At 46.4% G+C, this 25,977-nt stretch overlaps 1 protein-coding gene across 1 annotated transcript in view; it reads right to left on the reverse strand.

Annotated features, from left to right (window-relative positions):
* Nucleotides 1–25,977, reverse strand: part of LOC124279024 (ATP-dependent RNA helicase DDX1-like) — a 396,346-nt gene that overhangs the window by 324,923 nt on the left and 45,446 nt on the right. Inside the window, 2 exon segments of the mRNA XM_046714816.1 lie at nucleotides 11,655–11,731; nucleotides 19,908–19,980. Coding sequence (XP_046570772.1) covers nucleotides 11,655–11,731; nucleotides 19,908–19,980 — 150 coding nt within the window.

Here is a 25,977-nt window from a genome sequence, read left to right on the forward strand (position 1 = left end):
AATCGAATACATTTTAGGTCTTAACCCGACGTATTCCGCGATGGGTGTCCCCGTGCATTCGTCCTTCATCTTGCTGAGGACCTTTTTATTGGTCGTGCTGTGTAGGGCGTGGTCTTGGAGGTAATCGCTGGTGTCGTACAGGTGCATGTGTTTCGCCATGTCCTCGTACATGTCCTCGGTACGAATTTCCATGAGCAGTGAATCTGTGTCCGTGTACAGCACTTCACATCGATCGCCGTATTGATTTTTTAACTTGTTGTAGTAGAAATCGTACATGAAATGTTTGGAGAGGTCGAGAATGCTCATCATCACGTAGACGGGTCGGTTGAGCTTGATGTGGCTTTTGTTCATGTGCAGCGCTGCCAAGTTGTTATGAAATAGCTTGCTCCAGTTGAAGGCCAGGCTGGCTATGTGTTTCCTGAGTTTTTCTTCCTCGTGAGATCGCACGAATTTGACCGTCACCCCGTTTTCTCAAGTTTTCCATGGTTTTGCCGAACACAGTTTGTAGAGTTTTTTCTCGAAATCGCTGGTGGCCTTTTTTCGCCTTTTGGTGTTCAGCCGAATGTAAGGTTCCATCCAGGGACTTTGATCGAATTGCAGCACCCGACGTATTTTGGTCAGCTTCATGCCCAGCGACAAGTACAGTTGCAGATTCCAATAGTACACCACGTACTTGGTCTTGCGCATCAAGTTCGGAACGAGTTTTCCACGTTGGCCAGCTTATTTTTCCCGAGCAACGTTAGTTGATAGTCCGACGGTGTATCAATTCTAAGCTGGAGGTTGCACACGTTATGGGCGGCACCTCGGTGATGTGGCAATGATCTCTCATGACATCCCCGTTCAGGGGTTGGTCGCACAGGTGACAATGCTGAGCCTTTTCATGAGCGAGTTTATCCTCCAGCGTCATATCCATGGGGGCAGGGTCCGACAAAGCTTCCCTGATGTTTCCGTCTTCATGTGAGAAACGTTTCGGCCGCGTCAGGACCTCGGTAGATCACGGGAGCGTTCGTTACCCCGTCGCATCGGACGATCACTTACCCGAACCCGCAGGCTTGGTGTTCTTGCGCTTTGTACGTGAAACTGCGATTCGTGTCTGGCGTACTACAGTCGGCTCAGACTTTTGATCCACGCGTAGTGATACTGGTCGCCTTTTGAGAAATAAATTGATTTTGCGCACAGAATCGGGCCTGGAGCTGATTCGGTGCATGATTGTCGTATTGCCTTCGTGGCTGAAGACGTTGATGGCTAAATGGTTTTGTTTTTCCACCTTCGTCATTTGAGAGATGGGTGTGGGTGAGTCTATACCGTCTAAGTTCAGCCCATCATCTGCGGGATAGCTCGAAGGTCTGTTTGCCACTTTAGAATCGGCGGGGAATAAGGCAGATCTCAGCGCCCATCTTAAGCAGTGATCGTCGTTGTTTTTAATGTTCACGATGGCCTTTTTATTCTTGCAATACGGAGGCAAGTCTAGGTACGATCTGCCTCTGAACGGTACGTTGTTCGCTATATCTAGGTAGATGGTATCCATTTTGTCACAGCCCATCCGGAGCCTCTATGGGTAAATCTTTCCAACGATTCTTGTACGTGTTGCAACGACGTATCGAGGGTCGAAGGGATCAAGTCGGGTTGAAGTATGACTTCCTGCTTGCCTCGGAAATAAGGCTTGAGGTGCTCGGTGCTACCGTCCGTCTGAGGTTTCTGACGCGACATTTTAAGGGTCAACTGGTATTTGATGCTTTTCAAATCGTTTAATTCTTCGTGAAGTTTACTGTCGATTAAGGGTTTGATTTTATCGGTATCGATATTAGAATCGATCACCATTTTCCAGCCTTTCAGATACTTACCCACCGCGTGGTCTGTTGGCACGAATCTCAAATCGACCGGCTCGGTGTCTTCCAGCAAGGTGGCCAATTGGGCTTTCCTCATGCGAGAATAACCCTTCAACCCCCGTTCTTTAGCTCGGAGTTTGAGGTCTCGCACGGTAGGGGGCTTGACATACTTCATGTCGAGCAAGGTGAGCAGTTGGGGTTTCCTCATGCAAGAATAAAAACCCACCAATCCACGTTTTTTCGCCATCGCTTTGAATTCACAGACGGTCGTCATGATTGCTATATCAATGTGCGAAAACTTTTGTTTTTAATTAAATAATTATATTCAAGTGCGAAGTCAAATGTGTAATAGGTTGTTTAATCAAGGGAGGAAACTCCATCAGCCTTCTCTTTGAAATGAAGCACACGTGACATCTTTTTTAAAAAATTTATTCTGAGGAGTCGGTTACATTCGTTGAGATAATCTCTTTTCGTCAAGTAGATGAGATGACCTCGGACCACATCTGCTCCGTGGGCTTTGCAATGACGATAATGACATTTCACGCCAATCCCGCATACTTAGCACGTGTAGTTGACGAAACCCTTTCTGATGGACATCATGTGGATGCTGCAATAGTCGGTGGTGCATTTCCTGCCGCTGGTTTTGGTTTTTCCGAGAAGCACGTACTGACACTGAAACGGTGTCTTTATACACATGTAAATATATTTTATACACATAAATAAATATTTTAGTCTAATTGTTTGGCGATCCATACGGTGGCGGCTAATCCTAAGGCCACATTTTTTGTTGTTGAAATTATAACATATGAGGATTTACTTCTAATTGAGGTGCTGCTGGTGTTGCTGCCGGTGCTGCTGCTGCTGCCAGTTTGAATTTGTACAGCCATGCGGTCATGCATGCCGCCGCTTTATAGTACAGGACCCATTCACGTTTTTGTTTCTGCTGTTTCACCAGCCCGCGACCGGCGGCTACTTTTTGGGGATTCTTGTTTCGGGTGATGGTCTTAATCGGTTCCTCCTCCGTCGTTGGTGGTTGTTCTGAGACAGGTTCCGTCGGTGGTGGTCAGTGTTCCTCCATCTTGTATAGTATGGTTTATATTTTATTCTTTAAATCGGCAATGCTTCGCCGTGATGATGGCTGTGGTCAGAGGAGCCAGCAGCATCCCGTATGGATGAAACATTTCGCAGCTGACGGTGCTCAAAGCGTGGTCGATGAACGGATCTTTCTCAAGGTCTTCCCACATGTACAGGCGACGTTCGGGTGGAATGGGAAGGAAATACAACGCGATGCCAACGTAGATTTGCGTCATGGTCGATCCTATGGTTTTCGTCATTTCAGCACCGAGTCGGGCTTCGTATCGCGCGTACAACTTGTCGATGTCTTCGGTGGACATTTTTTGAATTTTGCAGGGAGTGAGGTCCCCGCCGAAGTATTATTTGGCTTTGCCACCAACCGCCTCTACCGCTTGGTGTCATGTTTATCCTTCATCATGTGATCGAGCAGTTCCATAAGTTCCATCTTATAATATAGCAAACTATTTTTAAATCTAATAAAATAAAATCCTGCATACGTGAAGCACAGCGATAGGAAAGTCAAGTGACATGCCATGAAAACTTCGAATATGCGAGCTATAATATGGCTTAATTTTTGGGTGCTAGAATTATGCTTAAGTTTGCTACAGTTTGCTTAAGCTAGCGAATTTCATATGCTATGGGTTGGTCCGTTTTGGCGAGCTGTTTGTTCACGCGGTCATGTTCTTGTTTGCTCGGAAAACGTCGTTTTCTCTTAAGCATTCCTCGAACGAATCCCTGTCCTTGCAGTGAAACAGGGCCACCCATCGTGTCTGCTCCCTTAGGTCTTTGAGCACCGCTGTGCTTCATGTGCCGGCCCGAGAAGGCCAGGTACGACAGCATGTCTCGTTGTTTTACCATGTCCTTGTTGGCGCTGCAGTCGTCCAGGAGGAAAGGCGTCGACTCCCCTTTCAATTTACCGTGATAAGCGGTCAACCAGTCCTGCAGACGCATTCCAGGATCCACCCTGTGCACGTCCCGGTCTGTCATCACCCACGCTCTCTCCATGTACGTCTTGTTCACCCGCAACGTCGGGCAGAGAATGACGATGTGATCGAACGCATCCCGATAGTATCCTTCCAGCAGGTCCATTACGAAAGCCGTTTTACCGCACCCCGTCTGACCGCACACGATGGCGCAATGCGGATCCAGGGGCAGTTCGATATCAATAGATGGCTTGCACGAATCTTCCATTGACTATATTAAGCTGCGCATCCATGATCACGTACAAATATAAATTTAATTCACCTGCAGTTTGAACCTTCTTGGTGATTTGGATGGTGACCTCGCTGCCGTTCTCGATGCGATGCCCGCTGCCATGCAACCGATCGTCGTCCGTGGATTGCATGTCCAGCCACAGCGTGTACTTGGTCGTCAGGTACTCTCCTACCAACACCTAGGCGAGACCAAGGTTCTTGACGATTGCGTTGATTTCCGGCAGGCGCTTGATCGCCGGTAACTTTTGGATCTCGTCCCACTGATGGTCACCTCGACTTTTGTGATCTCGGGGTTCCAATACTTTTCGTTGACCCTTCGAAACGGAGAAAATTCTTCCAGGATCAAAATGCCCTTCATCGATCGTGCGGGTACGTTCAGGTTGATGTTCCACAGCGTGACGCTCTTGTTCGAGACGATCTTCCGTTGACGCAGCACACGATCGTACAGGATGGCTAACGTGTCCGAATACTGGTTGCGAATCTGTCGAGACAATTCCGGATTCGTCACCTTGTCAAACTCCAGCGAAATTTTGTCAATGGTGTAGCTACCCTCCTCCCCACTCTCCGTCACGATCACATTGCTGTAATTGTAAACGCGCGGCTTGGTAAAACAGCATGTGACCCTCCAGCAACTCGAAGTAAAGCGGGATGCAAAATCGGTTCCCTAACGCCGTGAGTTCGGTTTGTTCAAAACCATACCCCACTCAACAGACACTTGGCCAGACAAATCCCCTGGTACTTCATGTTTTCCCGTTCGCTCGCGGTTCTCCAGAGGTCCGTGTAGCTGAAGAACACGTCGCTGTTGTCGATGCTCAAAATTTCGTTTACGCTGATTTTGATGGTTGTTTTTTCACGATGACTCAACCCAGATTTCCCATGACTTCTCGTTTGGCGTCATCGGATTCCAAACTGATCTGGAAGGACAGGCGTGCCGTTCCCGGAACGATGACTTATTATGTTCAATAAATAAATAATCATGGCGGACAATATTCCCATGGACGATTTTGGGGACGATAGAACCCCTTTGCTCGATGATGAGGTAACCTCGTTCACGCAAGGAACATGGGCAATGATCCGCTAAAAACGACCGTCGATGATTATTACAATGCCCTGGAGCAAAAAGAAAATATAGCTCCTCTTTATCGCTATCCTTCCAAGTTCAAACTCGATCATAAAGGGATACTGCGAGTGAAAGATGCTCCGGGCATCGATCTCATGCACTCCCGTGCCAACTTTATCTGCGACAAATAAAATATAACCAGCTATCGACAAAAAATAACCGGCAAGTTCGACAAGGCTTTATGAGAAGCGAATGCAGAGCTTGATGCCTTGGCGGGTGCAGTCGGTCGAGATGATTTGAGTTTCCAGCAACGTGCTCAAGACACATCGAACGACGTCGAAAAAATAATCACCACGTACCGGAACGAATGTTTGCCTGGGTTCGAATTTACCTTTCGGGAACTGCGAGGGCTGGACAAGGCCATGCAAACCCTTCGTGGATTGCTCGTGGAAAACGTAGCTAAACTCGATGCACTCGATCAGCATATCGCTCGTGAAATAAAAAAAAATCACCGAAGCGGAGGATGAGTTCAGTCGACGTCGGATCGCAGAAAGATTGCACAACTTGGAAGAGGAAAGATCAACCGGATTGGAAGTGGCGTCCTCCTTCCAAGACGAGCTTCGATCCCAGATCAGCCGCATGCGCGAAACAATCGATCGAGTGTTGAACGAGGACACCATGTTGGCCGACAGGATCCGAAATCTGTTCCGGGAACAAGGGATCACCATCGCCAGCGTTCTGACGGCTTTGGGCTTCATCATATCGACCCTCGTCTTAGAGCTGACGGGCCGTACGACACGGACACCACCACCACCCAAAAAAGTGGCGACGTCAGAGACTGGATAAAAAAACAGTTGAAATCGCTCGTGAAAGCCCTGGTGAGACTTGCCAGCAAAGCCGCGGAAGCCCTGACAGGCATCTTGGGCAGCATCGTGGCTTGTTGTCGAAAACGGTCACGCGGTTCACGCGGTGATAGGCGTGGTAGTGATAGTTGAATGCTGGGCTCTGGTGCTGGTGGCGGCATCACGATCCCCATTTCACAGTTATGTGTCTGTGGTGGGACTCGACTCACGTTGACATCAGGATTGATGCCAAACTTTTGATCGGCGGTCGCGATGACGATTTCATTGTTGTAGCCCACCACTTTGTGGATCCTCAGTTGCATGTCGCTTGGAGCCAGTACAGTCCCACGCCGAACACGTAATCGACCTTCGACCGGGCGTATTCCAACGTGTCCTGGTAACGCCGGATGGCACTCGGTAAATCCACCGGACTTGCGATGGGGTGTCCTGCGGAATGGGGGTGTTGATTTCTTTGATAATGCATCTGATCTGGTAGTACGTGTGGAAATAGAACACAGACCGACTCAGCGGATCACGATGAGTGTCACATCGCACCCCGTCGTCTTGCACCACACAGCGAAATCGAATTGATTCTGCCAGAATTACATCGGGTTGTTAAACCATGCGTGGACTGCCTTGTTGTTCGTGACCGAAAGCCTATACTTTTCAAATACATCGATAAATCGGGCTCTAAAGTAGGAACCCTCCTTCGCATCCACCATGATATCCATGTGCGTGAGATCGGTAGAGTTAAATTATTGCTTTCAGTATAAATCACTCCAGGCTGGTACTTGGGTGTAGCCATATTGAATTATTATGAAAAACAAAGCGCCTTTGAGCAGCTGAGCGGAGCTGGATATCGGCGCTATACAAATGTATATATGATGATATTATAATTACACATATATATATTTTCAATATGTACGTCACGCTCCCGGGAATCACGAACGGCGAACCCATTCCGCTGCTGCAAGTGATTGATAACACGTCGGGGGAACTCGAAGTCGCGCTCTGCGATCTCACCTACTACCTGCGAAGGTTGAATTTCAGCGCTAAGAGAAACAACAACAAGCTGTTTATCAATAATAGCCGCCACCTGTTGACCGCCGGTTATTATAACGTGTGTATGCTGGACGACGAAATTTTAAAAACCGTCGGAGCAAGTCTTAAACTCAACGAGTCGGATGGCACGCTCAAGTTGATGAACGGAGACCAACCCATCAAACTGGGTCGACCCTTGGCGAGAACATTCGGGTTGGCGACTTACGAGATAGCACTGCGAGACACCGTCATGGGCTCAAAATTGCCGAGCCTCGTCCCCTACCGCGAACTGTGCATTCACCTCGATCAGCTGAGCACGACGGACAACGTTCAAGGCGAACGACCTTCCACGCTGCTGAGAGCCGTAACGTTGAATACGGAAAAGTACAACAACGGCAGAACCGAATCATTTTCGACCTTGCAGTACAAGAAATTAACGCGAGGCAACATCACGGAATTGAAACTATCAGTTTTAGATTTACAACATTAACCCGTTCATATAGGATACCTGAGCGTGACGCTGCACATCAAACAACGATGACTGAAGCTTCAGGTCCAGGAACGACCATGCGACCGAGACAATACGCCAACCTAGTGATCTCCGACCTCGGGGACACGCGTGGCTTCGGAGAGCCCGGCGTCGACGGCAGACTGTACGCCTTGCAACATAAAAACAATATTTATAAACCCGTTGAAGTGAGCGGCGGATCTGGTGGTATCCTAGGAGATTTAGACGATGTCGAGACAGGAGGTCTCTTAAAAAACAAGCAGTACAACCTCGTTCGCAACGCCAATAACACATGGGTGATGGATACGGCCTTTGGCGGCAAACTCTTCGACCTGGACGACATTGAGAAGACGGTCATCGGTTGAAACAAGCCGTACACGCCAGTCTTTACCAACGACAAGCGATGGGTTTTCGTGCCCTCTCGAATTGACTGGAATCTCAACATCGCGCTAGACTCTCCCCACCTGTTCACGGAAAACAACGACCACCACCTCACGAAAGTCGTGAACAACGGAGCGCTGATCGTGGCTTATGTCCCGACACAAAGACGCAGCATAGTCGTCAGCACGCTGTCGCAACCTATAGCTTACATCCTATCGAGTAAACCTGAGACGTCAAACGTGACGTTGCAGTTAGCGTCGGAATTCGACAGCGTGGTCGACATCCTGCAAAATCTGCCGGCGCAATCCACGCTGATCATCCAAGTCTACCTCGGCGAACCACGGGTTGGTAACGTCGAAATCGTAAAAGGCATCAAACTCCAGTGGACCCAACAACACCAACACCACGTTTGCTCCGTTTGCTCCGTCACCGTGGAAAACACGATATCGCCCACGAAAATTTCCTACACGATAACATACTTCTCATGGGTTTGAAATGTACGGACGAAAAATTATCCGAAAACCAATTAAAATATCTCTACCGTATATTACCGTCTAAAAGCCGAATTTTGAGGACCCCAAAAAGCAGTCTGTAGAAGGGGGTCGTCTTATCCATGGGTTACGCTTTCGTCAAACTTTTCCAGGGGTAAGAAAACAATATCGTATCACTTCGCGTGAACAAACAACAGAAGACGACTTTGTCAGTAGACACGTCAAATTTGCAATTAAACATCCCTGGACAAGATTATTTACCTTTTAAGTTCCAAGTTATTTTTGCTGGGCATTGTATTATTTGCAGGGATTAAGATTACCGTGTGTATCTGAGCCGGAAATAGCAATCAGCTGTGCACATGTTTCCCGGCGATCAAGTTCAAACATGCACAATAATATAACGGGACGAATTCTGACGCAGTCATCAGTAGAATATAATACAGAATACTATTATTTAACCCAAAGAAATATATCCTAGCATTGTGTAATTTTAATTACAGATTTTGCTCTATAAATTAATTAAGATTAAGATTACCGTGTGTATTTGAGCCGGGAAATAGCAATCATCAGCGAACAAGTTCAAACATGCACAATAATATAACGGGATGAATTCTGACGCAGTCGTCAGTAAAATATAATACAGAGTACTATTATTTAACCCAAAGAAATATAACCTAGCATTGTGTAATTTTAATTACAGTTTTTATGTAAAATATATATAATCAAAACTAAGGTTATATGAACATGGTAAGCAGAAGTTGTACGCACATGGAATGGCGTAAAATACGGAAGCCATTTATTTTCACACCTTTTTACCGATGTTACTGTAAACTAGCAGTCAATGGAAAACAAGGTGGTAATCAGTTCGTGATTGTTGAATGGGGTAAAATAAGCAAGCCAGTTTGTTGCTACAATAAATATGATATTTAGAGAAACAAAATATATTATGCATTTTCAGTCAACTACACTTTGTTTCGATCCGTGAGTAGATGCAATATATATGATTGTGAATTCTTTGAATAATGTGGACCAAAGTTATAATTATTGGTAACTGCCAGTTGTCTGTGGTCTGTGTTTGCTGCGATTAGGACCCAATCGCGGGGGATTGGCTTATGCACGAAACATACCATTTTGAAAGTGATTTTAAGGGTCAAGTTTGGGGGTCGTCTTATCCATGGGGTCGGCTTATAGACGGTAACATACGGTAATATATATCATGAGTGTCATTGCAAACGTGACTCAGCAAGCCACCATCGCGTTCTCAGATCTTGGGGACATGCGAGGATTTGACGAACCCGGTACGGAAAACGCCTTGTGCGTCCTGCACTTACAAAACAACGTGGACCAGCGTCGAGAAGTCATCATCGAATTGAACTGGATCATCAATATCGTCCTGACCTACCACTATCTCGTCATGGATCAGGATCGTAATATCCTCGAACTAAAAAACAATTGGATTCTACTGGGAAGTTTTATTCCGTTTCATTAAAAGGGAATGTACGCACCACCATTACCAGATCAAACGGGTTATATGCTAGTCCCTCACTCGGAAGACACAACGAAATGGCTCTATTTAAAACTATATAGTGATACCAGGTTCTACCTTATTATCGACGTCGTTCTTGGAAATGCCTCCGGACAACAGGTGGGACTTCTGTCTTGGTTAAACATACGCTGGCACGATTGCCATAAAAATCAACACTGTCATATTTATGTACAACTAGGAACAGCTTCCACCACAAGCCTCGAGAGAGTCAAGGTTTTTATTGGAGATGAAATTTTATTCAACCAGATTTATGCACCCGAACATGTGTAAAGTATATTCATCAACGACTGACGGAGGACCAATTAAATATTATTTCGTAAACTATATATATATATAGTGCAAGATGGGATTGTATCAAGCCATGGTCGACGTGGCTCAAACGCTCGAAACTGTGGATGGATTTCGTTTGTGACAGATCAGCGACATCAAACACCAACAGGAACGAGAACGCGACATGCGATTCAGATTGCACAAAATGTACCATTGGGCTGTCAATGCCATCGACAGCGTGGACACATCTCTCGTGGTCGCTGGCATGGGACTCGGGGGTGCCGACATCGGCTTATTATCCACCATCGTGGCAACTCTGTTACCGAGGTTCGAAGCCTACCATTCGGAAAAACCCACGGGAGAAATACCAGCGCACCACAAACATCATCAGACCAGGGACCAGGCGGGTCTCTGATCAAAACACACAATTTCTCCCTCCGTGGGTCTGGCCACAGAGGGCTTTTGCTATTCTTTTATTTGAACTTGCACATCGAAGGATGGCTCTCCATATTCTTTTAAGGGGGCTGGGGGGCTTAATTCCCACAAATAAGCCTTTAAGCCGCATCTGCGGTAGTACCCCCCCTCTATTACTACTCAGTGACCAAAATTAAGAATCTTTGCACAGAGCTAACTAGCGCGCTGTTCTTTTGATGTGTCTGCCCCCCCTACGTAAAGACGAAAGTTACCAGAAAAAACAAATGATAACAGTTTGATGACGGTTTACGTTCCGATTAAATACCTTCTCTAAATTATCTTAATTACATCTATGATTAACGTAAACCATATGGGGCAATATGAACGTCGCATTTCTACTACCAACGTAAGTTAAGATCAGTACATCCAGATGAAGCTGAGTACTCAAGCGACATTCCACGATTGCATTGTGAGAATGTAAACATTGCGAACGTTACCGAGCCGCTGAAAACTTGTGAGTCGAATTGAGACATTTTAACCGTCGGAAAACATAAATGTAATGATTCCACCAGTGATGTTAGCTGCGTGAAACCAAGAAACGGGATGCAACGGAGTAGTTTACTGTAGGAGGCCGTACGAAGCGATGACAACTGACATGCATCGTGGCGTCGCTTACAGTGTGACGTAACGCAAAATTGTTCTATTACGAGGGGCAGACTAGAATGGGGCGAGTGATGCCAATACATTGTGACGTAATGCTGAAAAAGTGCACATTATCGTCTGATAAAGTACTGTCGGCGCCTTTGATCTTTCATCGAAGCATCTTAGAATGTAGATTAATACATCCAGACTGAGGATATACATGTGTAGTGATATGGATGAATGAAAATAAATATGTGTGGACCAGACAAACCTGTGATTCACTTTGTGACATCTAGGTCCTACCTTAATATATTTTACATAGTGTCACTGTCTGCAACTCACCTTGAGGACGACTGCAGCAAAGAACTGATCTTGCAATATGTGTTTAGGAAGGTCATAGCCCTTACCCAAGTCAATGCCTGTAACAAAACATTTCTTGGTCATTTTAACAATTTTACCCATAACTTTTACTCATGCTGTCTTGCAATTAGCCCTAACACTATTACAAGTAAGGGCTACATGTGCTTACTAAAACAATGCTAAATAGATATAATGTTTTGCAAATAGAGATCATGTTTTGTGTCAATGAAAAGAATATTTACAAGCTAATAATCAAACGACAAAACTAGTATATTAGCACTGCCACACACCTCGCTACACAGACAACATTAAATCAACAGAGACAGCCACTGAACAACACTTCATAGAGCAATGATATTCAAACATGTTCTGCATAAATGTGGTGGTCCTGTGCATAAAGCTCAGGTCATAAGTCAGTTGAAGTTATAAAACAATGAGTGCGGAGAGTCCTTGGATGGGTGACCATGTTTAGCAGCTTGACTCTTGAGAGTTTCTAGGACTTCAGTCCTGCCCCACAACAAACACATGTGATACATGTGGTCTTACCTTAGGCTCAAAATTGCCCCTGTTCACCCAGCAGAAAATGGGTACCTGGTGGGATAAGTCATATGACTATAACCTTCCAGCGCCTAACAGGCAGCTTGGGTTATCCGGGATAATAATGTTGTGGTGTTTGTGCGCGCTCTCAGCATGCCCCTTTGTGGTGAGGAGTATTGTGTGGTATAGGTACCCTTATTATTATTATTATTAATGCTAACTAATACATAAATTCTGATGGTTATGTCATGACACTTCTTAAGTCTGGCATTATCAAAAAAAATATGAATACACAGACAAATGAGCATTTTGAGATAATTTACAGGCATGATCAAAAGAAAAAGTTGAAAATAAGAAATACTGCAACAAAATGTAACATTATTTTGAGTATACTTCTCATTAAATATATATGTGGCAGGGCCATCCAGGTTTTATTTGTGTAAATACAGCAGTGGCATATTTTCTGTTTTATTTGTGTAAATACGGTATCGGTATTTAGATAGTTAGCACAATTTGAAGTCAATCTACCTTGAGAGTTTGCACAAGGCACTCACTCAACAACATAATCAGCTTGTACAGCCAGATACTGACAGACTGTTTGTGCTCACCTTCTTTTTTAAAGGTTAGTTAACTAAACTATTAATGTAGTATTATGTAGGATGTTACTTATAAATACTTATTTTAGCATACAGTAAACATGTAATTTTCTGAGTAAAATTGATATTTTATACTTATCCTGACTCATGCTCTTTTGCTTGTCTTCTTCTTCTTGCGAACATAGTGGAACACTTGTATCTCCCTAATTGAAGCTCCCTTCAATGTAAAATCACTAATTAGTACTCACGAGTTGCCTCCCTTTGCCTTTGCGCGGGAAAGGCGGCGCCACCTTCTGGCCCTATGCTTCACTCTCTCCTGATATAGTGAGCCCAACACTTGAATTTACAGGGAAATCCAAAGTGTTATGTGGGGAGGATGGGAGGGCTTACCTCATGAGTCAGGATAAGTATAAAATATCAATTTTACTCAGAAAATTACATATTTTTCCTTATCCTGACTCATGCTCTTTTGCTTGTAGAATCCTACGGAAACGGAGGTAGGAAGGACCAGAATACTTTGGATTTTATAAAATTAATTAGTGATTTATATTATGTCCCCCTTACGGGAACTTCATAATGGCACTGAATTAGGATAATTCCTGCTACTATAAACCATAAGTTTAATGCCATATATGGGGTATTACAATAATAATATACTATGATAATAGCAATAAAGGTATAAAAAGCGACTCCAACATGGAGAAGCTACCCAACTGTACATAACCATCAGTACTGGGCTTAAGGCTAAGTAGACTTAAGCTAAGTATATAAATAGCCCTAAAACTCTGTAGAGTTATAAGCTAGATAATACTGGTATGAAATATACATAATAATCTCGTAAGACTATGTCTTATCTTCTACGAGGGACTGTCAACTGCTGTGTGAGGACCATGGGACCGAAATGGTGAATACCTGAGACGTCCTCGGTGGTGATATCTCTCAGATAGTGATTAGCAAACACCATGTCGGATTTCCAAAAGCAGCCCTCCATGATGGTATTTAATGAGCAGTTACCATGTAGAGCGAGTGTGGAAGCCAATGCTCTGATCTCATGCGGATTAGATGCTCTTGGAGGGTCGAGTCCTGCAGCCTTGTAGGCGTGAAGTATGACAGTTCTTATCCATATAGATATGGTGGTACAAGAGACTTCGGTCTGAGTCGTTGCCGATAGAGGGATGAATAATCGTTTGAGATGTCGTCGCCTCATTTTGGAACGTCGTAGATAGATTTTGAGAGCTCTGACTGGGCATAGAGATAGGTCCAGCGTATCTTGAGATCCGAGAATTGAGGAGAGTGCAGGAACATGGAATAATCTGTCTGGTTGACCTGGCAATTGATTTTTGGCGATGAAATCCCATCGTAGTCCCAAGTGCACTGTGTTTTGATTGTCGTCAAACCGTATCCTCTCATAATCTAGTGCGTGAATTTCTGACATCCTGGCTGCCGTCGCTAGAGATAACAGGAACAAGGTTTTCTGTGAGAGAAATTCAAAGGTTGTTGATTCCAACGGTTCATAAGCCTCACTTGTGAGGTGTTGGAGCACTATATTTAGATCCCAAGCTGGAGCGTGGAACTTCCGTTTCTGATCTTCCAATCGGAATGCACGTAGTAAGGCCAGTAACTCTGGCGTCTTGGTTAGCTTGACATCCGTTCTCATAGTTATCACAGAACTAAGCGCGGCAAGATATGTTGACAATGTCGAGCCTTTTAAATGTTTATTTTGGCTTAGGTAACACAGATAATCAGCCACTTGTGGATGTGTAGCATTTCTCGCTGTAAATCCCTTTTTTGCTGCGTAATTTTCGAAACTGTGCCACTTGTCGCCGTACAAGTTACGTGTAGAATAGCGTAAAGCAAGCGTGACTGCTTTCGCCGCTCTGGCTGAATAACCTCTCTTGTTTAAACACACTTTAATACAGTCCATACGTGAAGTTGGAATGCTTCTGGGTTTCCGTGCGCCTGTTTGGTGTGAGGATGTACTAGTAGATTCGAGCGCTTTGGTAGCTCTAGTGTTGGTTGTCCGATTTCTTGAATTAGAATGGGAAACCACGTTCTGGCTGGCCAGTAGAGCGACCAAAATCAGTTGGAGGCTCTGTGTTTGTCTGATTTTCTGTAACACTTGAGGGATTAAGCTGGCGCGAAACGCTGCGACGCATTGAGGCCTCCCAGGATATGCTTAGAGCGTCCGTTGCCCACGCTCGTGGATCCGGGACTGGTGATACGAATGTCGTTAGCTGATTGTTGAAGCGAGTGGCGAATAGATCTACTAGCGGAGCTCCTATTTGCTTGATAATCTGTGCAAAAATTTCTGTATGGAGCATCCATTCTGTCGGTGACGGTAGATGTGGCCGAGAGAGTGCGTCTGCTAGTACATTCTTGGCTCCGGGAATGTGACATGCTCTGACATGTAAGTTGAGATTGTCGATTAGATCGAACAGTTGAAAGCATAAAGTCAATAGGTTCAGTGATCTCGTTGAGCCTTGTTTGTTCACATAAAACGCCACTGTTGAGTTGTCGGTATGAATCATCAGATGCGCCTTTTGCAGAATGGTGCTCCAATGAAGTATGGCGTTGATTACCGCTTTCATCTCTAACATGTTTATATGGAGCTTGCTTTCTTGCTGATTCCATAACCCTGAAGCCGTCCGGTTGGCGAGATGAGCTCCCCAACCTTGGAGCGACGCGTCTACATATAGATGGGTTTTGAATTCCGGCTCTGTTAAATAAATGCCTTCGCAGACATTCGACCTCCTGGTCCACCATAGTAGATGAGGTCTGAGGTGTTTCGGTAGACTGAATGGTTGTAGGTCGTCGAGATGAGCATTGATGAAGACCTGTAACGGACGTAACTGTAGTCTGCCTCTGACTGTCATGTCTTGGGCTGACGTGAGGAGACCCAACAGACTCTGCCAATGTCGTAGTGGTAGCGGAGAGAGTAGGGCTAGTGGAATGGTCTGTTGGATCTTGAGCCATCGGTCTTCTGGTACGACGATACGGTTGAGAGTCGTGATAAATCGAATGCCTAGAAATTGCAGATCTTGCGATGGTACTAGGTCCGACTTGAGTAAATTTACTAACCATCCTAGCTGTGTTAGTAGCTTGATGATGTAGTTTAACTGTAGTTTGAGACGCTGTGGATATTGATCTACTTGTATCCCGTCGTCGAGGTAGAACGCACTGCGTAGCCCTAGACGATGTAGGTAGGTGACGATAGGTTTCGTTACTCTTGTGAATAACCAGGGGGCCGATGATATTCCAAATGGGAGTACTTTCCATTGGTAATGCAGCCCGTCTAGTGTAAACCGTAGGTATTTCCTGGATTCGGGATGTATCGGGACGTGTAGATACGCATCTTGCAGATCTATACTGGCCATGTAGTCCATGGAACGAATTAAGTGCCGTAATTGAGGTAGATGTATCATGCGAAACGTTGGCGGTTTGCGTAGATAATCTCTGTTGAATGTGCTCATGTTGTAAATGAGTCTGTATTTCTCCTTGGAGTTTTTCTTGGGCACTAGGAAAACTGGGGAGTAGAAGCCTGGTTCGATGTTTACTTGATCTAGTACTTCTATGGCCTGCTTGGTTAGGAGAGATGTAACAGCCTCTCTTAACTTTGGTAGTTGTTGTGCCTGGAAGTCGAACTTGTGAGGGTTGACTGTCAGCGGAGGCATGGCCTGTAGTGGGATACGATATCCGTGCTGAAGAATGTTGGAGACATATGGGTCTTGTAACATTCCCCAGTTCTCCCAGTGCAGTTGAAGGCGTCCACCCACTTGTGACGGTTGTACTGGAACGGCTGGGGGTGGAAGACTCCAGTCGTTCCGAACCTGTCTTTCATCGTTTATAGTTGCGGGAACCTCTGGGTGCCCTGCCTCTTCCTGATCCTCCTCTGTAGTTGCCATATGGGCGACGAAAAGACTGACTGACTGACTGAGTTGAGTTTTACGCCGCTTTTAGCAATATTCCAGCAATATCATGGCGGGGCACACCAGAAATGGGCTTAACACATTATGCCCATGTGGGGAATCGAACCCGGGTCTTCGGCGTGACGAGCCAACGCTTTAACCACTAGGCTACCCCACCGCCCCGGCGACGAAAAGAATCTTTTCCCCTGGAGCTGGCCATCTTCCTATCCCGTGCTCTCTGTAATCCAGTGAATTTAGATTTCCCTGAATATCTTTGTGAAGTCTGCCTGATGACGCTGGCTAGCGTGTCCATCGACTTTATCATAAGGACTTCTCTAGAATCCTTAGTGACTTCCTTGGAGATTTTCTCTATTCCTCCGTCAAAGATGGATGGTGAAGACCACGGGGGGTTGTATAGAGTGGAGCTGTAAACTGCTCACCCCAGCTGCAAGAAGCGAGGAGGCCTTGACGACGAGCTAAAGTTAGCGCTGCAGAGACTGATGTGAGATGATCCGTTAGGAACTGCTGGTCCTTCTTCTGCATAAGTAGGGCCGAGTAGATCATTCTATCATCCTCAGATGTCGTGTCTCGAAATCTGGTGATAAGAGTCTCATTGATCGTTCTAGATCTATTAAGGCCAAAGAACATTCGCCTTGTCATGGTTTCTATCTGCACCAGCTTGCGATCGTCAATCTTATAGTTCTTATTCTTGACATCGTTGATCACTTTGTAATTATCATCGATGTCTTGTGCCTTGAGGAAGGGGTCCATATTATGGGTTGAGAACTTCTTAGCGTTAAACTGCGGTAGGTGTGGCGCTTGGACTTTAGTGGCTTTATGGAAGGCTGTGTCCAGATTCTGTGGCACCGTAGCAATCGGGTCGATCGGAGGTAGGGTGATGGTGTCTGCATCGTCCTCCTTCATCAGGTAAGTATGCGCCGAATTACCACTCTTGGAAGGTGAAGATAGGTCTAGGTTGTTAACCATCCAATAGCGTATCTCAGCGTCTGAGAAAATGATGCCTCCATCATCTTCTACAACGGGATCGCTGATAAGAGGTTGATGCTCTTCTGATGGTGAGCTATATGCTTCTACCGCTGTACAGGATGATGTTAAAGGAGACCTGACTTGGGACTTCCGTGAAGACTTGTGTGGTGACCTGCGAGGAGATCGACGTGGTGATCTACGAGGAGATCGCGAGGTGAACGGCGAGGTGATCGGCATGGAGAATGGCGAGGAGATCGTCTTGGTGAACGGCCTGACGAGCTGCGTCTAAAGGTTGACCTTCGCGGAGATCTATGTGGTGAACGTTGATAGCTTCGCGAAGTCCTTGTGGAATCCCTGGATGACCTTCTGGACGAAGATGACTTGGAGCCTGTTACTGGTGCCCTTCGTGAAGACCTTCGCGAAGCTTCATCTGCGTCCGGTCCTGGGGAGCGACGACTTGACCTTCGCGAAGGCTTTCGTGAAGTCTGGGGGTCCGAGTCAGAGTCCAGGGATGAGGTGATCTTCCTTCTCGAGCCTTTATGTGAGTGTTGATCATCAGAGTCCGAGGTAGGTGATGATCTAGAAGCCCTTCGCGAAGGCTGTACATCTGGGTCCTTCGTCGAGGTGGTCTGTGACTTCCTTCGCGGAGGTGGCTTAGTCGTGGCCGCTACGTTGACGGGGGGTCCCTCTGGGATGTCGTCTACGTTGGAGCCTTCGCGAAGGCTCAGGCTCTGGGCTGGTTGTCTCTCCAGTCTGTAACGGTCCTCCATCATCTTCATGATTTGCCGCATCAGGTCGTCTGGGACGGTCTGTGAAGATGTAGTCGGTGCCCTCTCTGCGATGTTAGCGACGGGGCCCTCAGGAAGATCGTCCGACATCAGTGTAGACACATCAGGCTGCATGGCGATCTGTGCTGACGTCACTGTTGCCGACACCGGTCGTCTCTTGTTGTCGTAGATCGGGTATGATGATCGGCTGATCATCATACAGGCCCAGTTCAGCAGCGGGAACAATCTCGGCTGAGAACGTTCTAGAAGACTTTGTAGATTTCCCCTTGGAGGTAGACGCTGCCCTGGGGGGTACGGAGTCTGCGTTGAGTAGATGTCGAGGCCCTCTTAGACTTTGGCTGCGATGACGGGATGTCTGGGGAAGCAGGACGCTTCTTGGAGATGGCGGACTGAATCCCACGCCCCTCCTCCGAGGGAAACTCTAGCGGAACACCAGACGGGAGGGGGTCGTCCGACAGCAGCTGACTGGCTAGGGGGTCCGATGTATCGGCCATGGCTAAACCTTGTTTGCGTGACCTATCTGCTGCACGTCTCAAGACGCAAAGATGATATTTATTAAATGCAGAATTAGATAGATTAATACAGTAACTGCAACGTGAAGAAAACGCACAAGGCGTAGTACAGCTAGGGCATATTAAATGCGGGTCAGCAGCAGAAAAACGTAATCTACAAATAGTACAGATTTTCATCAACGTAAACTAGCTGAACAATCACGGAATCCCCGTGAATAAACAGTAGAAATACGAATAATTATCAATACATATTGATGAAGGATACTAGCTACACCTCTATATTAAACTATAAGAGGTAACTAACTAAGAATAACCAAAGGATATAGTGTGTAGGGAGACACAGGCGCTCTCACATCCTGCTCACTGGGCGAAGAAGGAGAGAGTGAAGCATGAGGCCAGAAGGTGGCGCCGCCTTTCCCGCGCAAAGGCAAAGGGAGGCAACTTGTGGTGAGTACTAATTAGTGATTTTACATTGAAGGGAGCTTCAATTAGGGAGATACAAGTGTTCCACTATGTTCGCAAGAAGAAGAAGACAAGCAAAAGAGCATGAGTCAGGATAAGGAAAAATAACATTATTGCTTAGATTATGATTAGGAAAGACTGTTGCCTGTATCCACACCCTTAAATTCATTCTAGTCAAATCATATCACCTGAATATATATTCCTCATCTGACAAGGATGAGTTTTAACATGTATCTTTAATTGTATCTGAACATACTGAAAGATATTTCCAACTTCTAAAAATGCCACCATTAGATGTCTTTTTAGATGTCCTCTTTCCATTAAGAGAAAGGTTGTGGAAGGAAGTCCTTTGCTTTAGTTGTATTTTATACATAATATAATCACACAGTCCTTCATGTAAGGTAATCTGACTTCCAGTCAGGTGAGCTAAAAACAAAATAATTCCTACCATTCTTGGACCACCTTATCTCGCCTCTGTCCAAATCCAGGAAGCATCCAATGGTGTCATTCATTCCAAACGGCTGCAACAAGACATGTATATCAGTATAGATATCACAATTCCATGAATAACACAACTGTATCGCCCTAGTCATAATACCTCAAACCCCTGAAGATTCGGGTTAGAATATTGATCTTTAGTAACCCATGCTTGTCGTAAGAAGCGACTAACGCCGGGATTGGTTGGTCTGGCTCGCTGACATGGTTGGTATATGTTATCATATCCCAATTGCATAGGTTGATGCTCATGCAGTTGATCACTGGATTGTCTGGTCCAGACCTGATTATGTACAGACTGCCGCCATGTAGCTGGAATATTGCTGAGAGTGGCATAAAACGAAACTCAGTCACTCATAATACCTCCAGATTCAACAGTTTGTTCCTTGGACATGATGTAAATATCTTGTCAAAAAACATACAAAAAACAATGTCAATTTCTGAATAAATTTGATATTTTATACTTATCCTGACTCATGTATTTTTGCTTGTCTCCTTCCTCTTGCGAACGTTAGTGGAACACTTGTATCTCCTTATTGAAGCTCCTTTCAATAAAACAGACGTAAAATCACTACTCACCATGAGTTATCTCCCTCGCCGTTTTGGCGGGAAAGAGGCGCGCCACCCGTCTTCCCACGCTTCACTCTCTCCGAATTAGTAGCCCGACACTTTAATTTACGGGGAAATCCAAAGTGTCTAGTGGGGAGGTTGGGAGGGCTTACCTCATGAGTCAGGATAAGTATAAAATATCAAATTTATTCAGAAATTTACATATTTTTCCTTATCCTGACTCATGTATTTTTGCTTGTAGAATCCGTCGGATTTGGTGGCGGGTCAAGCCACTTCTGGATTCCAGTTAGTGATTACGTCTATATACCCCCCTGGGAACTTCTATTTACTGCTATGCAGTAATATCAGATATCATCTCAGCGCCTTTGTGGGACTGTCAATTGTTGTGCTACAACAAGTGGGCCAAAATGGTGAATGCCGGAGACGTCTTCGGTGGCGATGTCCCTCAGGTAATGGTTGGCAAACACCATGTCCGATTTCCAGAAGCAGCCCTCCATTATTGTTCTGATAGAGCAATTCCCGTGTAGAGCGAGTGTTGACGCCAGAGCTCTAACTTCATGTGGGTTGGAGACTCTTGGAGGATCCAGTCCTGCTGCTTTGTAGGCCCGTAGTATGACAGTTCTGATCCAGATAGATATCGTAGTGCGGGAGACCTCCGTCTGTGTCGCTGTCGATATCGATATCGGGACGAAAAGACGCTTGAATTTTCGTCTCCTGGTCCTAGATTTTTGTAGGTAAACTCTCAATGCTCATCGCTGGTGAGATGTCGTAGAACTATGTTGAGGTCCCACGCCGGAGCTTTAAATCTCTGTTGTTGGTCCTCCAGTTTAAAAGAGCGTAGTAAGGCCAGTAACTCTGGTACTTTCGTCAGTTTTGCACTCGTCCTCATGGTGACAACTGAGCTCAATCCCAAGGTATGTTGAGAGTGTTGACCCTTTTAACCGCTTTGTTTGTCTTAGGTGACAAAGGTAGTCCGCCACTTGAGGGTGTGTCGCTTTTATGGCTGTGAAGCCGTTCCTCAAAGCGTATGTCTCGAATCGTCGCCACTTGTCGTCATACAAGTTGCGTGTAGACTTGCCTAGAGCTAGTGTGACTGCTTTAGCTGCCCTGGCGGAATATCCTCTCTTGTTCAAGCATGCCTTAATACAGTCCACACGTGTAGACGGAACACCTCTGGGTTGCCGTGTGCTTGCTTTGTGTGAGGATGTACTAGCAGATTCGTCCACTTTGGTAGTTGCAGTTGAGGCGGTCCTAGTTCTTGTATGAGAATGGGGAACCATATTCTCGCTGGCCAGTAAGGCGCGACCAAAATCAGTTGTAGGGCCTCGTCTGCCTGATTTTCTGCTACACCCTCGGTATTAGAGCTGGTGGTGGAAACGCGTAAGCGTTTAGTCTTCCCAGGATATGCTTAGAGCGTCCGTTGCCCATGCTCTTGGATCTGGTATTGGTGAGACGAATGTTGTCAGTTGATTGTTGAATCTTGTGGCGAATAGGTCTATTAGTGGCGCTCCCATCTCTTGTATGATCTGTTTGAAGATCTCTGGATGTAGCATCCATTCTGTTGGGGATGGCTGCGTTGGACGGGATAGTGCGTCAGCTATCACATTCTTGGCTCCTGGAATGTGGCATGCTCTTATGTGGATGTTCAGGTTGTCTGTTATGCTGAACAGTTGAAAGCAGAGGTTCAGAAGGTTCGCCGACCTTGTTGATCCTTGTCTGTTTATGTAGAACGCCACTGTGGAGTTGTCCGTATATTTTCAGATGAGCATTCTGCAGAATGCTGGTCCAGTGGAGTATGGCGTTTATCACTGCTTTCATTTCTAGCATGTTGATGTGCAGATCTTTCTCCTCTATGGTCCATGTCCCAGCTGACACTTCGTTGTCGAGGTGTGCTCCCCAACCTTGGAGAGATGCGTCCGCGTAGAGATGTGTCTTGCACTCCGGCTCTGCTAAATAGGTGCCTCCGCAAACATTCGATCTCTGGGTCCACCATAGTAGATATGGCTTTAGTCCGTCCGGGAGTCCGAAGGGGTCCGGGTCGTCCAGATGAGCATTCACGAAGACCTGTAGTGGGCGTAGTTGTAGCCTCCCTCTGCGTGTCATGTCTTGTGCTGACGTGAGGAGACCCAACAGACTCTGCCACTGTCGTAGTGGCCACGGAGAGAGTAGAGCTTGCGATATTGTCTGTTGTATCTTCAGCCATCGGTCCTCTGGTACTGCTATGCGGTTTCCTGTTGTGATGAACCGGATTCCTAAGAACTGCAGGTCCTGTGTAGGTTCTAGGTCCGACTTGAGGAGATTCACTTGCCACCCCAGTTGTGTGAGCAGTCTGATGGTGAAGTCCAGCTGTAGTCTGAAATGATTGGGATCTCGATGAACTTGAATCCTGTCGTCTAGGTAGAATGCACTGCGTAGACCTCGATGATGTAGGTATGTGACTATGGGCTTCGTCACTCTTGTAAACAACCAGGGGGCCGATGATATTCCAAATGGCAGGACCTTCCATTGGTAGTGTCGTCCGTCCAGTATAAACCTCAGGTACTTCCTTGAGTCCGGATGTATAGGAATATGAAGGTATGCGTCCTGTAGATCTATGCTGGCCATGTAGTCCATCGGACGGACGAGATGTAAAGTTGTGGTAGATGAATCATGCTGAACTTTGGAGGTCTGCGTAGATAATCTCTGTTGAATGTCCTCATATTGTAGATTAGTCGGAACTTTTCTTTGGAGTTTTTCTTTGGTACTAGGAAAACTGGGGAGTAGAATCCTGGTGAGATCTGGTCCTGGTCCACCACTTCTATGGCGTCCTTCTCTAGTAGAGATGTGACTGCTTCTCGTAGCGTCTCCGTCCAATGGGTTGCAAAGTCGAACTTCTGAGGTTCGTCTGTTAATGGCGGAGCTGCTTGTAGTTGTATGCGATATCCGTCTCTTAGGATGTTGGATACAAATGGATCTTGAAGAATTCCCCAGTTCTCCCAGTAGCTTTGAAGACGTCCACCCACTTGTGAAGGTTGCACAGGAACGGCTGGGGGTGGAAAACTCCAGTCGTTCCGAACCCCTCCTTCATCGTCTATGGTCTCTGGCGCCTCTGGGTGCCCTGCCTCGTCCGGAACGTCCTCTCTAGTTGCCGGCTGGGCGACGAAAAGGGTCCTTTCCTCCTCTGGAGGTCCCCATTTTCTTCTCTCTTGCTTTCTGGATGCCTGCAAACTTGGACTTGCCCGAGTAGCGCTGGGACGTCTGCCTGATGACAATGGCTAGTGTATCGATGGACTTGATCATTAGGACTTCCCTGGAGTCCTTAGTGACTTCCTTGGCGGCAGTGTCAATATCCCCTGCGAAGATGGATGCAGTAGACCATGGGGCTGTGTACAGCGACTTTGTGAAGCGTTCGCTCCAGTTGCAGGAAGACAGTAGTCCTTGTCGTCTAGCTAACGTCAGTGCTGCTGATATGGATGATAGATGGTCCGTCATAAACTGCTGGTCCTTCTTCTGCGTGAGTAGAGCAGAATAGATCATCCGGTCTTCCTCTGCAGTAGAGTCCCTGAACTTGGCGATGAGTGTCTCATTCACTGCCCTGGATCTGTTCAGTCCGAAGAACATCCTTCTGGTCATCGTGTCTATCTGCGCCAACTTCTTGTCCTCAATCTTGTAAGATTTGTTCCGGGCGTCATTGATAACCTTATAGTTGTCATCGATTTCTTGTGCTTTCATGAAGGGGTCCATGTTGTGTAGAGAGAACTTCTTTGCGTTGAACTGTAGGATATGCGGAGTCTGAGACTTCGTTGCCTTCCTGAAGGCTGCGTCCAAGTTCTCTGGTACTTCCGAGATGGGATCAATTGGCGGTAGCGTGATCGTGTCGACATCATAGTCCTTCATTAGGTACATGCGTGCTGCATTCTCTTCCTTAGAGGGTGACGCTAAGTCCAGTCCATTAGCCATCCAGTATTTTATCTCTGAGTCCGAGAAGATGATACCGCCGTCGTCCTCTGTATCAGGTCCACTGTTATAAGATCGTTGATCGTTCTTCGCTGGGGATCTGTGTAGCGATCTATGTGGCGATCTGCGTGGTGATCTACGTGGAGATCTGCGTGGAGCTGAACCTGTTGAGCTGCGTCTATAGGGCGATCTGCGCGGCGACCTGCGTGGAGGTGAGCGTCTGTTGGTTCGTGAATACCGCGGTGAATCCCATGACGATCTGCGAGATGTTGACGATGTCCTTGAGGCTATGTCCGAAGACCTTTGCGAAGGTGAGAGATCTAGATGAGGGTCCAAGTCCCGAGACGTCTCTCTGGTGCTAGGTTTCTTCCTCTGTGAGGTGGGTAGCCTTCGTGAAGGTTCCTCCTCTGCTTCCTCTGAAGACAAGCGTGCAGGCCTGCGCGCAGGCTTGTTCCTGGAGGTAGCTTCGCTGGAGGGCCTCTCTGATGTATCGTCAGCGTTGCCTTCATGCAGGTCGGGGTCCTCTCTGCGGGTGATGCCTTGAGCATGAGAGCCCTCATGCAATGCTCTTTCCTGCGCGAAGCGCCTCTCCATCATCTCCATTATCTGCTGAGAGAACTGCTGCATGAAGGCCCCGGGGTTGAATGTCTGCGATGATTGAAGAGCTGCCCTCTCTGCGCTGGTAGCGATATGGTCCAGGGATCGCTCATCTCCCGTCAGTGTAGATGGTGCCTCTGACTGTGTAGACAGCTCTGCTGACATTACCGTTGCTGCAGCCTGCTTCTTCTTCTTCTGCTGCATCTCAGGGATGATCAGCGGCGGCTCATTGTAGAGTCCTCTCTCTGCCATCGGGACGATCTCGGCCGAGAAGGTCCCCGTGGTCTGCACAGAAGTCCCCGTAGAGCTGTTAGACGTCTTAGGGGTGTGTGGCCTTCTCTGCGTAGAGGATGGCTTCTTCTTCTTAGTCTGCGTTGAGGGGTTGTCCGATGTAGCAGCCCTTTTCTTCGAAGTGGCGGACAATGTCCCACGCCCATCCTCCGAGGACATCTCCGGCAGGTCACTAGATGGTAGTAAGTCGTCTGACAACGATAGACAGCTCATGAGGGACTCCACCGGTTTATCCATGACTTGTAAAAGTCGCCTGGATTTGTCGCTAGCACGCCTAAGTACAGAGAAAGAATATTTATTAAATTGAATTTCTGTTAAATGCTTACAAAGTTTACAGCGAGAGCTGCAAGTAAATGTTGTTGTGCAGCTAGGGCACAATAAATGCGGGTCTGCAGCAGAGAACCTAAATCTACAACGAAAACAGGTTTTCATGAAATGTAAACAACTGAACAATCACGTACAAAAACGTGAATAAACAGTCAAATTACGAATAAATTTCAAACCATATTGTTGAAGGATACTGTCTAAACCCCTATAAAGGTAATTTATAGGGTAGTAACTAAAAAATCAAAGGATATAGTGTCGTATTGGAGACACAGGTGCACTCCCAACCGTCCACTAGGGCGAAG

This window comes from Haliotis rubra, unplaced genomic scaffold, assembly GCF_003918875.1.
Source record: "Haliotis rubra isolate DU_JTF1 unplaced genomic scaffold, ASM391887v1 Scf245, whole genome shotgun sequence".
NCBI lineage: Eukaryota > Metazoa > Mollusca > Gastropoda > Lepetellida > Haliotidae > Haliotis > Haliotis rubra.